This window comes from Notolepis coatsorum (genome assembly GCF_963971535.1).
Source record: "Notolepis coatsorum genome assembly, chromosome: 4".
Lineage (NCBI taxonomy): Eukaryota > Metazoa > Chordata > Actinopteri > Aulopiformes > Paralepididae > Notolepis > Notolepis coatsorum.
Window position 1 is genome coordinate 85,068,325 of NC_140168.1, and position 19,291 is coordinate 85,087,615.

General features: G+C 42.5%; 1 protein-coding gene across 1 annotated transcript in view; it reads left to right on the forward strand.

Moving 5' to 3' along the window:
* Positions 1-19,291, forward strand: part of LOC311227084 (ubiquilin-4-like) — an 82,273-nt gene that overhangs the window by 29,420 nt on the left and 33,562 nt on the right. The window contains exon 7 of the mRNA XM_084312611.1: positions 1,686-1,825. Within this exon, the coding sequence (XP_084168737.1) occupies positions 1,686-1,825 (140 nt within the window). The remainder of the gene's footprint in view (positions 1-1,685; positions 1,826-19,291) is intronic.

Sequence of the window (19,291 nt, forward strand, 5' to 3'; positions counted from 1 at the left end):
TTTATGTTATGGTTTAGGATTAAGGTTAGGGTTAAATTTAAGGTTAGGGTTTATGTTTAGGTTAAGGTTAGGGTTGAGTTTAAGGTTTGGGTTTATGTTAGGGTTTTGGTTTAGGTAAAGGTTAGATTCATAAATAACTTTTTTGGTGAAAATTATGATGAGTTCTGGATTTGCAGCAATTTTCCAACAAGCGAAAATGTAAGCAGATGGCACTTCCAGAAACCTTGTGTGTCCTTTCTAGATGCCTCCCTGCCAATGGGGATCTGAAAAAACAATAAACCAGCCGTTCTAAACATGGGGGGCCAGGGACCCTCTGCAGGTTCCAGGGAGGACCCCAGACAAATTGGGAATAGTTTAATTTTACTGTTTGATTCATTACAGGCTGTTCTGATCATGGGTTTCACTTTCTCCACTGGTGTCTCAGCGATGGAATTTTGTAGATTAGATTCAAATGTATTGTTATCGACGTCGTACAGCACAAGTACAGTACAATGAAAAGAATGTGTGCAAATGTAATGGTAAAGTGCAATATCTATATACAATGTACAGGTGATTAAACTGGAGTATATATATAGATGAGTACTACTGAGTAATAATGCTAATCTGACATGTATGTACATTTTTATAGTATTTTTATAGTATTAATATGTACAGTGATACAGGTATAAATACACTGGTAGAGTAGGTAAGCGATATATATAGATATATTATCTACATGTATGTAACGATTATTATATGAAAAGGATTATATGCAGGTATAATCAGACATGTGGATACATTTACAGTCAATATAAATATGTATTTTGTATGTACAGCATTCTTTGAGTTTGAGGTAGGTAGCTAATGCTATGATTACAGTGTAAGGCAGACAGTGAAGGTATAAATTGAGTATAGGCAACACGAGTTCAGGGTTCGTACAGTATGGATAACAGAGCCTAGAGTATAGGCAATGGGGTTCAGTTTATACGGTATGGGGGTGGGTTCTGTCATTGTGTTACAGTGATAGGTGTCCCGAGTCAAAACCTCATCGAATGTGGTCCATGGCCTAATGTGTAACAACTCAGGGTTACCACTGCAATACATTTCAGGCAGCGTGGCTACATGAGTAGAGCTCCGGACTCATGATCAGAAGATCACCGGTTCGAGCCCCAGTCAAGGCCGTTGTCGGAAAGTGGTGTTGTTGTCCAGCAGGGGGAACTCGGTCCTCTGGACTAGTCCGTAACAATGCCCCTGTTACGGTGATAGGGACACCGTACAGCTGCGAGTGCCGTCCTTCGGATGAGGCGCTAAACCGAGGTCCTGACTGAATCTCGTCATTAAAGAACGACTATTGCACAGAGTAGGGTTCCCCGACATTCCTGGCCAAATTCCCAATCAGGTCTCTGACATCAAGGCCACCTAATCATCCCTTCCCCTTAATTGGCTGATATCAATCCCTGTCTCCCGAGCCGTTCAGCCATTGTGTAGTGTGATGTGTGCCTGGTGCCAGTGTATGGCAGCCATTGAGCCTGCGTAGCCCAAGGTTGGGTGCTACCAGTGGTGGTGAAGGAGGCAATTTCCACCCTACATTGTGGGGAGAGCTTTGAGTGTCTAGAAAAGCGCTATATAAATGTAATGAATAATTAATTATTACATTACACAATGATTAATGTGTTATTCAACGTGTCCTGTCTGTGTCTTTCCAGGTATGTTTAACAGCCCCGGGATGCAGAGCTTGATGCAGCAGATATCAGAGAACCCTCAGCTGATGCAGAACATGCTCTCTGCACCCTACATGCGCAGCATGATGCAATCACTGTCCCAGAACCCTGAGCTAGCCTCCCAGGTCTGGATACACACACACACACACACACACACACACACACACACACAACACACACATAACACACTTACAGATTCATAAATTAGGCTTGGGCCGATTGTCAATTGAATTGAGAATCGAAAAGACTGATTGAATCAATTGGCGATGCCTGTCTAGCGATCGATGCTAGACTATTTAGGTAAAACCACTAGTCAAATATGTGAGAACAGCTGTATATTTGATTTGTGCACATCTGTCAAATGCTGCTGCTCTTGAATGCCTCCCTGGCTCCTCACAGCTCATTCACTGACACAACTCTCCGTTAGCTTGTTGTTGTTGGCTAACTGCTACTACTCCTATAATTAAATGTCCAAGTCCAAAGTATGTTCATCTTGGTGCACTATTCAAAGGTGCAAAGTGTCCATGAGAGTTTGTTTTGATTTCTGGCCGAACAAAGACCATCAGGTGGAGCAATCGGCAACCACAGGCACAGCAATGAGGCAAAAACATGTCTATTTTCTCTGTACCTTTGACACTGTGAGGCTGTGGAAATATCATGCTTTCCCATTCAGCCTAAGCTTTTCAAATGGAATGCCCACCATAGAATCGATGAATAATAATGGCTAGCAGGCTCGATGCAGCTGTTCACACGATGATGACCCAACCCTAATATACATACCTACTAGGGGTGTAACGGTACACAAAAAACGCGGTACTGTACGTACCTCGGTTTTGCAGTCAAGGTTCGGTACGGGTTTTCGGTACAGTGGGCGAAAGTTTGGCTTCTCATGTTCCACTCAGGTGATGTAGTGTGCAGTAACTAATTACTTGTACGGCTGTCAACGAATATTCTATATTGAAATTAATAATCGACTTGTAAAAAAATAATTATAATAATAAATAATTAATATTCGATTGTGGAAAAAAACAGCCCCCGGTGGGCGGTCGTTAGTGGTTAACATACCGTTGTATTAGTTCGGTACACAGCCGTTCGGTATGGTACAGTACACACTGAAACGGTTCGGTACGGATACGTGTACTTTTACACCCCTAATACATGCATACATTATTTCCGCAGCAGCGACATATTGCATTCTCACAACAGTGCATGGCATATGAAACATAGAAATGTAGAGGCCTAGACATATTAACACTTTGAGTGCCAACGACGAGATTTTCTCATCCTAACTCGCCATGCGTTGTGTGCCAATGGCGAGTTTTCTTGTTTAATCGTTATTTCTTTTATTAGCGATATCCATTCATTTTTCATCCATCCATCCAGCCTGACGTTATCATTGGGAATGGCTCTGAGCTCGAAAAGGGTAAATACCGTCCCCTATCGTCTCCCGGATGGTAATGCACATCATTGGATTGGGTGAAAAAGTGCATCGAAAAAAAAAATCCGGTCCACATTTTACTTCTGGAGCATGCAACCTGATACTATTGCATTCATTGAGGGGACTGGAAGCAGCATGGATTATGTGTTTCGGAGTATAACGTTGGATCAATAAACACGATCGATATTTGGAATGGCGATCAGGAATTGGATTAATCTTTTTGCAGAACATCTGATCTGAGGTAAGGACTCTATGTGACCAGTTTTGGGTTAATCCGAGTTTTTTTTCACAGCGTTCACAACGTGTGTGTGGCGTTAGGTGCTGAGCGCGGCATGAATAAAATATTTTCAGCCCGCTTTTGTATCGTGCATAAGAACACAAATACTCTCGATAATGTAGCGTTTATTTGAAAACTTCATAAATCAGCCGGAAAATAACAACGTGTTTTGTGTATTCCAGTAAATGGCTATTACTGCTGAATCTTTTTTTCCTTCTAGAAATCTCCAAAACTATACTCTTATTCAAAACGGTATAAAACGGAAATGTACTGATGAAAAAACAATCCGTTTCGTACATGTTGACTGCAAGCAAGTCATTGATAAGCGACGGTGTATTAGACTCATAGCCATAATTTAAGATATAGTTGAATCGCTCGCAAATGTGCTCGTCCTCCCATTGATTAAAGTGCTGGCATACAAGCGATAATTCGTCATATCCGGCCGGCACACAATGTGTTAAAACACATTTGTGTCGACTTTAAGTGGACGAGCTGCATATGTGGCAAAAAAAGAAAAAAGTCACTCGCCACTTAAAAAAATCAAAAGCATGTATTTAACAAACTCAACAATGTTCTAAACACGGTTTTATATTAACTTAATAAATAAACTAAAACTAAAATTTAGTCGGATTTGTATCCAGGGATGGGGAATGGCTTCTTTTAACTGTTACGCGAGGTGGTCTGCCATATGCCGACCGGCAAACTTCTAGTTAGCAACACAGCAGTGGTGGTCTGTCGTCAATGCAACCTGTGACGTTAGCTAGCTGCGCGAGCAACTCCGCACTTTGCATCGGTGTAGCTCTCCTCAATGCGTGAGGTGGGGAGATGAGATGGAGGGAGAAAAAATGCATGTTGTTCCCTCATATCGTTTTTTTTTTTTCCACTTTTTCTCCCATTTTTCTATATTTTCTCCCATCCCAATTTCGTATCATCCAATTCAACCCTCCCCTGTCACGAACGCTGTTTCTTGCCTCCCACAAGCCGGCTGCAATGTGGACTAAGTCATACATAGCACAAGTCCCCTCCGGTACTTGAGGTAACAGCAGTCGCATCTTTTCACCTGCGCAGCTCGATCTCTCAGTGGCGAGGAGTAACGAGTGGGAGGCTCACGCTGCCCCCGACACTTCCTGATTCTACTGCGCAGGCGCACCAACCGACCTGTAGGAGTCGCTGTCCACAACGCCCGATCCCCACCCATCAGTTTCCCACCCCTAATACGGCCAATGTGTATTAGTACAGACGACCAGCTAAACTGAAAGCAAATGTGGAGCGCTGGGCTCGAACAGGCGAGCCCAGCGTCTCCAGATTTCGTGGCGAGCGTCTTGCCCACTACGCCACGTAGCCGCCCTTCCCTCATATAGTTCTATGGTGGTTGCTACTAGTCTAGTGCAGGGGTTCCCAAACTTTTCAGGCCGCAACCCAAAAATAACGGGGTCAGAGAGCCGCAGCCCCCACTATTATAGGAGGTATAAAAAGAAATCAAAATTATTATTATTATTATTTTTTAATAAATGGAAATGTATGGTTGAAACATGCACACGTTCAAACACACACACACTAATAAGCATTGGAGGCTTTTAACCAGGGCCGGACTGGGGAAATCATTCAGGCCAGGAAATATAGTGCAAAATATAGCCCCAGTCAGGCCACTTTTTAAGCAGGGGGTCTGGGGGTCCCCCACAGGGGTGCAGTCGTAATATGGGCGAAGGCCAAACGCCCGCTCGCTCCCGCGCACGCGCATACATGTTCCCTCGGTTGCGCACAGAAACAGGTGATACACCTTGTCTCATCCTTCCAGTCGAGAGATCAAGCAACCCCCCACCTACAGGGCTTGTATTTGGTTGTCTGTATCCTATTATTATGCAAAGTCTAGGTGATAAGTGCCGGCCGGCACTTACCACCTAGACTTTGCATAATAATAGGATGCGCGCACTTCGGCCTCAGTGACGAAGCCCAAACGTCGTTTGACCGCGTTTGCCCAGCACTGCACCCCTGGTCCCCCACCAGGACATTTCTTGTTACAAAGACTTCATTTCCTGCATTCTGGTGCAGGCATTTTTTTTATTTGTACCCTTTAAATGCCAGTGTTTGTGATGGCATCACAAATTATTGTTAAAAAACAGGCTAGCATATGTAATTTTTTTGTAATGTCAGATTGAAAATAATACAATCTTTTATTCAACTTCAGCCCTGATCATAACACCACATATTAATTTTATAATTCTAACCCTTTAAATGCCAGTGTGTGTGATGGCATATATTTGCAATATATCAAATGCAAAGTAGATTTTTCTGGGGGGGATTATTACAGGCTAGCATGTGTCAATGATTAGCAACAACAGTTTTTTGTAAGGGTCCCGCCTCCACCAATCACATGCGGCTCCTTTTGTGTGTGTGTGTGAGAGCAAGAGAGAGAGAGATAGTTCTCCAACTTGTGTGAGTTGCAGTGATCTCCTGGTTGTTCCCCACCTAGGTTATCTCTAACTATTGCGCTGCTGCAACTAGAAACACTGTCCTGGCCTGCTTCTAAGTTCAGTGGCCTGACTGCAACATTTTTTTTTTTTTTTTATCATCTGGCGACCCCACCCCCCGCGGCGGCTCGCGACCCTCCTGTGGGTTGCGACCCCGACTTTGGGAACCCTTGGTCTAGTGGATGTTGTTCCCTCATATAGTTACCGTAATTCCTCTAATAGTAACCCCGGCTTGTATTTGTTTCAACTGTAGCGGGTACCAGGCTTGTATTAGGAGGAGGCCTGTATAAGAGGGAGGCCTATATTTCAAATTTTCAAACGGATCATAATGAATAAATCAACATTTTGTGTCAGTTTGAACCCAGTAAAATGTACTGGGTTCATTTATTGAAACCAAGTACTGTATGAAATAGTAAACAGTGCAATTACAGGTGGTCACTGGTCATTTCAACGTTTTCAAAGTGAAATCAAGTAACTAGCTCAGTATGCAGCTCAGTATATTAGTAACCCGGCTTGTATTAGGAGGCCGGCTTATAATTGCTTAGCTCAAGAGCGCACCCGGCCATTAATAGAGACCCGGCTTGTATTTGAGACCCGGTTACTATTAGAGGAATTACGGTATATGGTTGTTCCTATGTTGTTCCCTCATATAGTTCTATGGTTGTTCCTACTAGTCTACTCTAGTGGATGTTGTTCTAGGGCTGACCTTCGAATTTTTTTTTGGAATTCGAAGCTTCAGGGCCAAGTTTCGATTTTAATTTGAAGCTTCGAGATTAAAAAATATGTTGTGGGACTTGTACAGCACTTTGGTCAACTTAGTCAGTGCTGTAAAGTTGAAACCTTTTTAAATCTTAGACAAACAAAACACTTTGCTTTCTTGAAATATAGTAAGCCGTCATTTGAGGCTTTATAAAAGCAGCACAATGAAAACAAATCTGTCAGTGCCGACTAGTCCGACCTCATCTTAAATAACAAACAGCATTGCTTGTTGTAGTTAACAAAGAGAGGCAGAGTTGATTTAGCAAAAAAAATTAAAAGTTTTTATATAATCTAAATAATAAATTTTATTTTCATATTCTTATCCCATGCCCATCGAACGCAGCTTCGAAGTATTTCAGACAGCCCTATGTTGTTCCCTCATATAGTTCTATGGTTGTTCATACTAGTCTAGTGGATGTTGTTCCCTCATATAGTTCTATGGTTGTTCCTACTAGTCTAGTGGACTGCTGGCACAGCGCTAACAGTGTGAACAGAACCAGTGTAACAAAATATCAGAGCGGTATGAATAGGGATGGGTACCGAATTCGGTACTTTTGAGGTACCGAACCGAAACACGTCGGTACTACCGAGTATCGAATCAAGTGAGATACCGATTTTTTTTTTTTTTTTTTTTTTTTTATACTTTTTTTTTTTATGTCAACGTTCACACGCACAATATATGCTCACTACACCTAGGATTTGACTTGATTCAACAACAAATCAGTCGGAGCAATGACGAGCCAAAAACTGTCGAAATTGTAGTTACCGTACTTTTCGGACTATAAGCCGCGGCTTTTTTCCCCATTTTTCGACCCTGCGGCTTATATAACGGTGCGGCTTATATGTGGACCAAACCCTAAAATATTGCTTTTTTTACTGCATTGAAGTGTTATTTATCTGTTCCCTTATTTGCTAAACTTAATACAACTTGTAAATGAGTTAATTCTTGTTATTTGTCCGACAGTATTGTGACAATCCCCTCTGTGCACGAACCCTTACATATGGTAATTAAACATTAAAACACCTGCGGCTTATAGTCCAGTGCGGCTTATATATGTACACATCATTCAATTTAGCTGCTGCGGCTTATAGTCAGGTGCGGCTTATAGTGCGAAAAGTACGGTATTTGAAGTTTGGATTTTTTTTTACGACTGAGGTAGGTAAATAAAATTTCTTGAGACTAAAGTACCGAAAAAAGGTACCGTTGGGTACCGGTATCGATTCACAGGTACCGGTACCGGTATCAGTTCAAATGTGAAAGGTACCCATCCCTAGGTATGAAATGTATTCAGATTTAAATACAATGTGTTGCACACAAGAGCTGTAAACAAACACAACACAAGATTAATTATATCACCTGTGGTAGCGAGCTAGCTAGTTGATGCTATCCAACCAGGGAGAGGAATAAAATCAGGAAACAGAAAACGTGGCCATTAGGGGTGTAACGGTACGCGAATACGTACTGTACCGCCTCAATGTGGTCCTCCGGTACAGTACGCGCTGTGCACCGAACGATTGCAACGGTACGGAACCTTTTTTTGCTGAACTTAAATCCCCCGGCCCTAATATAACGTGCACAACTAACCCGATGTTGTTTGATATCGGCCGATAATATCGGTAGGCCGATAATATCGAACATCCCTAGTTTTATATTGTTTAATACAGTTAAATAAATAAATAGACAAATGAAAAGCAAAATCCCCCCCCCCCCCCCCCCACTGTACCGAAAATAATACCGAACCGTGACTTCAAAACCGAGGTACGTACCGAACCGTGGATTTTGTGTACCGTTACACCCCTAGTGGCCATGTTAACGTTGCTCTTTCCATAGACTTCTCCCTTGGCTTCATGTCTACTGCGGTCGGTGCGATTCTGCCTTCAAAATAAAGCGGCTATCTGGGGCCGGCTGGGTAGCGCAGTGGACTAAGCACTCCCCTACCACTGCGGAGACTCTGGGATCTAATCCAGCTGTCAGCGGTACCTCCGGCTTGGTCAGTCGTCCCTATTAACACAATTGGCAGTGTTAGTGGGTGGGAAGCTGGTGGGGTGTGTGTCCTGGTCGTTGTAAACTGCGACTCCTACTTGTCGGTCGGGGAGCCTGTTGAGCAGGGAGGGGTTCTGGGGGAAATAGCGCGAACGTTATGTTTCCCCAGTGATCGGAGGAGGCATGTGGTAGTTCTACACCCTCCCCAGGCCGACAGTGGGAATTGGCATAACGATTACATTGGGATGGGTGAAAAATACGGAAAGCCCAAAAATAAATAGAATAAAAAAATTATAATAATAATAAAGCGGCTATCTTACTACCCAATACATGCACACCAGAACACTGTTTGAATTAAAATAGACCAGTAGAAAAAGAAAAATACAAAATAGATGGTGTGGTATTTTTCTAAACACTTTCCTGGCTTTCATGTTGAATGCAAAATGCACGGTAACATGATTTCTCCTGCTCCTTATTATTATGCATTTTTTCTGCTTTGGCCGTCGGCCGTGGTATAAAAGGGATAATGGCCTTCGAGCTGAACATTAACATATTTTAATGGACTCTGAGCAGGCGACCATCCGTGGTTAATGCCTCCTCCACCTTGTCCATTCAAATATGTTAATGTGGAGCTCGGAGGTCATTTTCCCTTACATATATAATGCTTGCACATGTGTTTGCTGTAAGTGTGTGTAATATATATATGATACACACACATTTACAGTATACACACAGACACACATGTGCACACACTTACAAACACACAACAAAATCTATCATTGTGCACGCAGACACACACACCGGAGTCAGCCCCCTTGCCCCGGGACTTGTTGTTATTCCGGTGCCGTGCCTCTGAGCAGATCGATGTTATTGGACCCTGCTGTTTGTAATGAATCGTAATGAGGGCGGGGGAACAGGCCAGGCCTGTTGGTCGATAAGCCGAGCTACCTGGCACACACACAGATACACACACACACACACACACACACACACACACACACAACACACAACACGCTGTCTGGGGATTTGCCAACAAGCTCACTTGCAAATCAAGAGGAGGAACAAGAGTCACGGTAGCTTAGTTGTAAACTTGTTTGCACTTCGCCAAAAGCATCGACCTGAATGACAAATTGGATTCCTGTAGGCTGACAGTTTGGTACCTTATATCTAAACAGAGAGATTAGAACAGATATACTGTAGAGTGTAGACTCTACGAGCAGGGTTTTCTCTCATTAACAGACGGCATAGAACCTTATATATGAACAGAGGTGTTAGAACAGATATAGACTCTACAAGCAGGGTTTTCTCCCATAAACAGACGGCATAGAACCTTACATCCAGAGAACTAGAACAGTCAGCAATACCAACTGAGTCACGTGACTAAGTCGCCTCGGACCTGTCAACAGGGCTCTATGGAGAAACCATGACACTCCCCTGTTTCAAACAAAAATGGCTGGATGTCATTTAGCCAAATCAGCATGGCTGTGAGTGTGAGTCTTTTACCCTTTATATATCTAACGTTCCTTTCTCCTTCGGGACTGCACGCGCATATTTGTCATGAGGTCATCGGCGAACAGGTCTATATACAGGTTTATCTATAGTATTCCACTACACTACAGCATCATTGCAGACACCTCAGTAGGCGAGAACACCTGATGTGTGTAATCTAATAACAGGTGCTACTCGTTACTCCCCTCATATCCCTGACTCCAGGACGTCCCAGTGAGGGGATTGGTAAAGATCCACTTTCAATGACAGCCGTGGCCAATGAGCTGTGTTTACGGTGTTTTGGCCCTGGTAGGAAAGTCCTAACGCGTCATGGGAATACTGAATGAATATGAAGTCTGGCGAAGTGTAGGCCAGATGGCTTCAGTGCAGGAACACCTCGGACCCACGTTTATTTCCTGTCAGCTGTTGCGTTAGCAAACACTGGAACATTAAGTAAACTTTGGGGGCATTTAAAAAAAATTATGTTGTCAAGTTGAAATGTCTTACGCAATGTTACATTTCTTATAATATTTATATTATGTTTAGTGCTGTGAATTGATTAAAAAAAAATCACAATTAATCACACGTTTAAAATACTAATATTTAGTTGTATTTTTGGGGATAAACACAAATACATGTGTGGTGTTGGAATACAGAAATGACATTTGTTGGAGGAATCTATTTATTTTGACTTTATTAATAATATCTCAGTTGAGATGATTTCTAAATTAGAATGAGAGTGATTGGCATTACCCACAACATAAATTAATTGTGGACTTAATTAGCAAACAACCACATAAAGAACAGTTACAACTGCCACAAAGTGAATGTAAACCGCTGGCCTGTAATTGTTTGCAAAGTAACATCTCGCTCAAATAAATAGGGTTGGGTACCGTTCACATTTGAATCGATGCCGGTACCTTCTGACAGAAGTTCTGTACTTTACTCTCTAAAAATGTAATCTACCTACCTCAGTTGTAAAAAATGTGTCCAAAGCTCAAATTATTATCATTATTTATTTAGAACAATTTGTTAATATATATATATATTAGGGCTGTCAGTTTATTGCGTTAATTAGATTAATTAATTACACAGCAAATTATCGCGTTATGAAAATTAACTCAAAATCAATTAAATTTTTTTTGATCTCATTCATTCCATAATAATGTAGAATACACATTTACAGACTTTTTTTTAATATGGTCCATTTGCATGTTCTTGGTATCTGATTCTAGGGACATCTATGAATCTCAGGGAATGTATTTGTGTCACAAATACTGTGGGCTAGATCCACAAAGAATGGATTGCACGGTGCAAGTTGCACTCTTACTTACAATTCATTATGAATTGAAAATGGGGGACCCTGATGTAAACAAGACGAAAGTCTTTCTCTGGTCTGCATCCCCTTAACAATTGTGTGTATTGAGCCGTACTGTATTGTACCCATTCTGCAATCTGTTAATAACATTTTCATTCAATCAATCAATCTGCGCGGTGATTGATTGAATGAACATTTTATTTTGAGTAAATTGTAATGAACCAAATGAGAATATCAATAAATATTTTTTTATCTTTGACTGTGAATAACACTATGCTCAAATTGACCAGACCTGACAAATCTAAGCAAATTAATAGATGGAAGATGATTAAACAGAAGGTTTTGTAGATACCGCATTGAATTCTGCCATCCGGACACATGCAATTTGAAATATGATTATAGAATATAGAATATCAGGCATAAAATGGTTATGCGATTAAAATGCGATTAATTAGATTAATTAATTACAAATCCTGTAATTAATTAGATTCATTTTTTTAATCGCCTGACAGCACTAATATATATATATCAGGGTTAGAAATTAACATTTATTTTTCAATGGCTTTTTTTGCCCCCCTTAATTGATTTTCGGGGGCTTTTTTTATTTATTTCGGGGGCACTGAATTTTTATGATAAACGGTTATTAAACATCCTTACATCCACATTTTTTGACAGTCTTCGTCCCGCGGACAAAAAGATCCACACAAGCTCCTCGAACACTAGCCGTGTTTGCAGCCGGAGTCTCACGACAAGCTTTGCAATAAATGATATGTTGACCGGTAGCATCCTCCTCAACCCCTACCCAGACTAATCCCCACGACTCCATCGTACTCCGCTTTACATTTTTTTATTTGAGGACCAGGGGAATCTGCTTCTCAGACTCTTTTTCCTTCGTGTTTTTATAGTTTGATAAAAAAAACGCTCAATCTTGTTTGTCTTCAAAATGCCATCAAATGCTGGTGAGCTGCTCACCTGCTAATGTGAGAGGGTGGGGAGAGTGACGTTGACATCGGCGTCTGATCAAAACAGATTTAATAAATCACGTCTTTCACTCGTCAGTTAAATAAATTGTAATATGGGGCGGCTACGTGGTGCAGTGGGCAAGGCGCTCACCACGAATACTGGAGACGCTGGGTTCGCCTGTTCGAGCCCAGCGCTCCACATTGCTTTCAGTTTAGCTGGTCGTCCGTACTAATACACATTGGCAGTATTAGGGGGTGGGAAACTGATGGGTGGGGATCGGGCGTTGTGGACAGCGACTCTTACAGGTCGGTTGGTGCGCCTGCGCAGTAGAATCAGGAAGCGATGGGGGCGGCGCCCCTCCAAAGTGCAGACCCCTGACGCTGAAAGATCGCGGCGCGCAGTTGAGAAGATGCGACTGCTGTTACCTCGAGTATCGGAGGGGACTCGTGCTATGTATGACTTAGTCCACATTGCAGCCGGCTTGTGGGAGGCAAGAAACCGCATTCGAGACAGGGGAGGGTTGAATTGGATGATACGAAATTGGGATGGGAGAAAAATAGAAAATGGGAGAAAAAGTGAAAAAAATAAAAATAAAATAGTAATATAAATTGTTATACTATGTTTGATAACGTAATGTTAATGACATTAATAATGTCTCCATATATATCATTAGTCAACTGTCTGGGGCTTTTTGTCCCCCCTGGCCCCCCTTAACATGAGGGAAGCAGAGAACGCATAGCTGTCATTGTGTCACAGCTGGGAGCGTTGCGGTGTTTGCAATGGAGGAGAAGTTTGGTTCACTTGTAAATAAACTATTCACATAAATGAAACAAAACGTAATGTTAATGTCTCCATCAGGGTTTCCGTTAGAAAATACTGGGGCCGGTCTCCGTGTCCTGGAAGATTTCAATCTCCCGGACAAATGTGAGAAATTCCGGTCAGTTTATTGAGCTTAAAAACAATTGATAGGCAGACTATATAAAGAATGACATCCTCAAGGCATGTAGATTTATAATATTTTTACTTAAAACTAGGCTACTTTTGCGTATATACAGTCATTAATATATTCCAAATAAAATAAGTCCCTCGAGACTCCGTGCTGCTCCTGACTTGAAATCAAATAGGTGTCTGTGGGCAGTCGGCCCGACATTAACAGCAGTCTGTTATAATCACATTTTTATGAGCTAACGAATTCCGTTATATTGGACATTTGTATTAATTATATCAAGCGAAGAACTGAGAAATTTGGCAGAGAGAGACGGCAACATTATCGCGGGGTCCAACGCTGCGTGATCGCTGAAACCAACAACAACCTCCGCCTCCCAACGAAGCGATAAACTCATCCCAATAGTATGCAACTGCAGGGCCGCAGAGCCAGCGGCGCTATCAGGTCCGGTCTGGGGACCGCTCAGCAGCGCCACCCACCCAATGGCTGAATTGCCAATGGCTGAATTGGAGTACTGCACTGTGCGGGCACAACTGTGAGCTCTGCGGCTCTGCAGCTGCATGCCTCTCGCTAATCCAGCACCAAGCTGCCGCACCGCCATTCCGCCATCAGCAAAACGCAGGTCGCGAGGGAATCATTCTCACAGGACATTATGACCAGAGATATTTAAATATGTCTGACTTCAACCGAATATATATATATAATTAGTAAACTGTCGGGGGCATTTTGTGCCCCCCTTAACTGATTTTCGAGGGCATTTTGTCCATTTTCACAGGCATTTTGCCCCAAGCCCGCGATAATTTCGAACCCTGATATATATATATATATATACACACACACATCTTCAAATAAAGTATAAAACGATTAAACAAACCACTCTAGCAGCAATGCACTATTCTGTGGAACTAAAAGGCACACATCTATATATTTAAATAAATAAAGGTATTGTATTTTACAAAATAACAAGTATAAAACGATTAAACAAAACACGCAAGACAATATAAATAACTACAATCAGAATCCGTAACCAGTAACCACACTTGCGATCGTTTTCGGCTTGCCATTGCCCCGACTGCTTTGTTGTTGTTGAATCAAGTCAAATCCTAGGTAAGTGTGTATTGTGTGCGTGAATGTTGACGTGAACATGCGGCACACTTCATAGGTTTCGTTTTGCGGTAAACTAAATGTTAAAAAAAATTTAAATAAAATTTAAACCCTTTTCTTCTTTTTTTTTTACCGAAATGTGGCACCGGTGGATCTCACGTGAATCGGTACTCGGTAGTACCGACGTGATTCGGTCGATACTAGGGATGCTCGATATTGGCATTTTTACCGATACCGATATTGTCCAACTCTTAATTTCCGATACCGATATATGCAGGGTTCCCCCCCCCCCCCCCAAAAAACGGAATAATTTCAGGTAATTAACATTACATATCTATTGTTGTGGAATTAACACAACATTATGCATACTTTTGACAATAAATTAAATCTGAATTTGTTCTTATTTGCTTGCCTGGGTAAATAAAGGTTATAGAAATGTAAAAAAAATAAATAAAACATTTAAAACCGATACCGATATTTTCCGATATCACATTTTAAGGCCAATATCAGCCGATAATATCGGACATCCCTAGTCGATACCCTTAAAAGTACCGGAATCGGTACCCATCAGTGAGTAGGGCTATTTTCAGAATCATCTGCCATAGTATCTTTTGGAGACAGTCAACAGTCCCTGTTCATACTCCTAGTTGAATATGATCACATGGAACAGTGTGAACTTGTGTAACGTGACTCCAGTCAACCAGTTAAAAAAAAAGTCAACTTTTTCTTTAACCAATTGCTCAGGCAGACTAGCGTGTTTCCAGATGACAGAGCTGACCTCTTCTTCTGCACAGTGTGCGTTGTGTGCGTGTGCCGGCCACCACTGTAGTGGACATGTGTCTACGCTGGCACTAGGCTCTGGCCTATACCGGTCTAGAGTGTTGTCTGTGTGTACAGGGCCTCATCATCAGACTCTGACCCCATCAGTAGGAGGCTCTGGATAGTGTCTTAAAGCCCCTGGTCTTCCACAATGTTTAATGGGTCGGCAGTCTGTGGCGATTCATTTAGCGATCGGTTAGCATCGGTAAGCTAGCATCGGTTAGCTTGTTGATGGACTGTCCCCGAATGCACTCTGCCAGTGTGGTTTGACGAACACGGCTTGAGCCAACCTCCTTCGGATGAGACGCTAAACCGAGGTCCTGACTGAATTTGTTAAAGAACCCAGGACGCCTATCGCAAAGAGTAGGGGGTTCCCCGACGTTCCTGGCCAAATTCCCATCAGGTCTCTGACATCAAGGCCACCTAATCATCCCTTCCCCTTAATTGGCTGATATCAATCCCTGTCTCCTGAGCCGTTCAGCCATTGTGTAGTGTGATGTGTGCCTGCCTGGTGCCAGTTTATGGCAGCCATTGTGCCAGCGTAGCCCAAGGTTGGGTGCTACCAGTGGTGGTGAAGGAGGCAATTTCCACCCTACATTGTGGGGAGCGCTTTGAGTGTCTAGAAAATAGCTATATAAATGTAATGATCATTCATTCAGTGCTAGTATCTTTGCTAACATCGGCAAATATATTTTTTGCCCGAAGATTTTACTTGAGACTTGTTTTGCTGTGGAAAGACTGTTCATCACCGCAATATGTGCAACACATTTCCACCTGGAAGCTTTTTAAAACTAAATTTGCTGCCCAACACACCTGCGTGTTTCGGCCATGGGATTTGGTGGATTATATGAATATGTACTGTTGGACTGTGGTAATTCCATGTACGAATAAATAAATGATGATGATGATGATGTTTTTAATCTCTGGACCGTCACACTGTGCATCTCGGGTTTGTAAATGTCCACCGCAAAATAAAATTGTCTTTGTCGTAAACACGCCAGAGCGTATTCGAGTGGCACACGTAGTATCTCTATACCAGCCAAGGAATGACGTAGGTGTCTGGGAATAAGGCGTATGGAATAAAATCGTATGGAATTTTGAGAAGGAACACGTGTGGGAATCCTGTATAAAACCTGCCCCTGGCGACCTTTACAGTAGGAGAGTCTGTTTTCCATCCTCCTGAAACGTGCGCTGAGGCGTTTTATTGAAGCAGGTGTTTAGAATCACAGGAACATCGTCCCCTGCAGCGGGAGCCATGTGAGACGCAGCTGGGGGGGGGGGGCATGACCCTGGGGAGGCCGGGTGACATGACCCTGGGGAGGGGGACATGGCCCTGGGCGGGGGGGGGACGGTAAACGAAAAGACAAATATAAATCGACGTACTTAACTCATCTTCTGATCTCCGGTACCAATGCAAAAAAAAGAAAGACTATTGTTACAAAGGGTCAGATTAAACCGAATATATATATTTATTGCCTGAGATCCCATGTATAATATTTGTATATCGTTTGATATCCCCTGTATATTCCTTGTACAATATATACGGAATATCCCTTTACCTGGTAGCAGGACAGACCATAATATTCGTTCTCCTATTGGAAGCGATCCCCCGGCGCCACTGCCTTACCCCCTAGAGCTGACTTCAAAGGTACCGACGAGATATGTCTGTACATGCCCAGCTTCTGCCCCTGAATACGGCTACCAAAATACGAATGGTACTATTTGTTCACAGCGCATATATATATGGCGCAAGTAAAGTAGAACTCTCTCTTAGCCTCTTAGTCTCTTAGTCCCTTGTCCCGTTCAGTCTCGTTCAGTTCCAGTTATCCAAGCAACGTCTCCCCACTACGCAACGTGGGCAGAGCAGGGCTCGCATTGCCCCAAGATAGAGTCTCGTGTTATCCTAATACATTTGTTCAATGTATCGTTCGCTATTTATTAGTAAACCTTCATTACGAGTCAAAGACCACGTGGAGTGAGTAATTGTGCGTCTACATAGAGCACTTATTGCCCGTGCTAATAGTATAGTAACGTCAAGTTCAACCGTGCTTTACCGCACCGGAGGATACGTACACCGGACCAGCAGCACCACGGAGGATTTACACCCCGCCAGCAGTGCCATTTTCCGGCAAGGAGTATTATTCTTCATTCTTCACCAAGCTGCTGGAAGCAGAGAACCGTCTACACCCACTGCTGTGGGATCCACGTGCCCGTGGGGACAGCACTCAAGCCCGTCTCTGTCGTACTAGAGACTCCACGGCTTCCACCTTCCATCTGCGCGGAGCGCACCCTGAGATTACCACTGCTTTTCCCCGCTGACCCAGGGGTGATATCGCCTCCTTGAACCCTGGACTTGCATAGAGCTTTGCCCCCCTCTGCTGGCTTACAACCGGTAGTACCCCCTTTCCCAGATTACCATAGAGATCATCCTTAATATTCACTATTGATTTGCCTGCACATTCTATTTGCCTTATAAGCGCAATCTAAGTAATGTAACAATATTCTTAATGTAATAAATATTGTAAACGAGTATTTTGTGTGGAAAACCGTGTTATTGTGGAAGTGTTCTAATCTAATATACTTGTGTACAGTATTGGCCAGTAGTACATAGACGGTAGTGATTTAATGATATCAATACTTGATTAATACAGTCAGGGAATTGTACCCCTCAGTTACAACTATTCAACCCATCGTAAAGTTTGAGACGGCCGACCCTCACGGCCATGTCCCCCCCCCCGGCCCTGGCTTTCTTTTAGGAAGTTTAGGAAGTTGATTTTTAAGCCGTGTGCAGATATCAGAAGTGGTTGTCAGCTTGTTGAGTAGGACCTGTCAAAAAAACGTCAAACAAATTTAAATGGCTTCTATCTTCTATCGAAAGAGGGCCTTATAAGGGGGTTTATTGGTCATAAGGCATACATGCATAGCCTGACATGCAACCGTTCCCACAGACACACACACACTCACCAGTTTCTTCTGTGCGTTCGGTAGAAAGCTATCTGGCTGCACGTTAGCCTAGCTTAGCACAATGAATGGAAGCGGACAGTGACGGGTAGGGCTGTCTTAAATACTTTGAAGCTTCATTCGATGGGCATGGGATTCGGATATGATTTTCCCCCCCGATTATATAAAAAAAATTATATATTTTTTTTGTGTGCAAAATCAACTCTGCCTCTCTTTGTTAACTACAACAAGCAATGCTGTTTGTTATTTAAGATGAGGTCGGACTCGGCACTGACAGATTTGTGTTTATTGTGCTGCTTTTATAAAGCCTCAAATGACGGCTTACAATTTCATGAAAGCAAAGTGTTTTGTTTGTCTAAGATTTAAAAAAGTTTAAACTTTACAGCACTGACAAAGTTGAACAAAGTCCTGTACAAGTCCCACAACATAAAAAAAGGAAAAAAAATATTTATATATATATATATTTTTTTTATCTCGAAGCTTCGAATTAAAATCGAATCTCGGCCCCGAAGATTCGAATTCCAAAAAAAAAATCTAAGGTCAGCCCTAGTGACGGGTAGCCTAGGCATTGTCCAACTAACACCTCTCCCGAAGGCTACCCGTCACTGTCCGCTTCCATTCATTGTGCTAAGCTAGGCTAACATGGAGCCAGATAGCTTTCTACTGAACACACAGAGAGGAAACTGGTATCTATCTTCTCGTCTCTCTCTGGAGAAGACGGTAAGCTAATTTCCCAAAATGTTGCTGTGTTCCTTTAACATACATGGAGCGCACCGCTGTGAAGGAAGGGTGCGCTGCATTTACAACACAAGACAAAACACGGCACAATAATAGCTTTCTTGTTTTCATGATCGTGGGAAGACAAAGTGGTAATTGAGATTGTGATGAATCGCCCCGCCCTGACCGGGCAGGACAAGAACACAACGTCCTCACTGCACAGCAGGCACTCCCTCCCAAGGGAACCTACTGAACACTATTTGATTTTGATTGAAGTTTATTTCAAATATGCAACAACAAACAAACATAGAGTACAGATATAGCCTTAAGCCATTCAAATAATAAA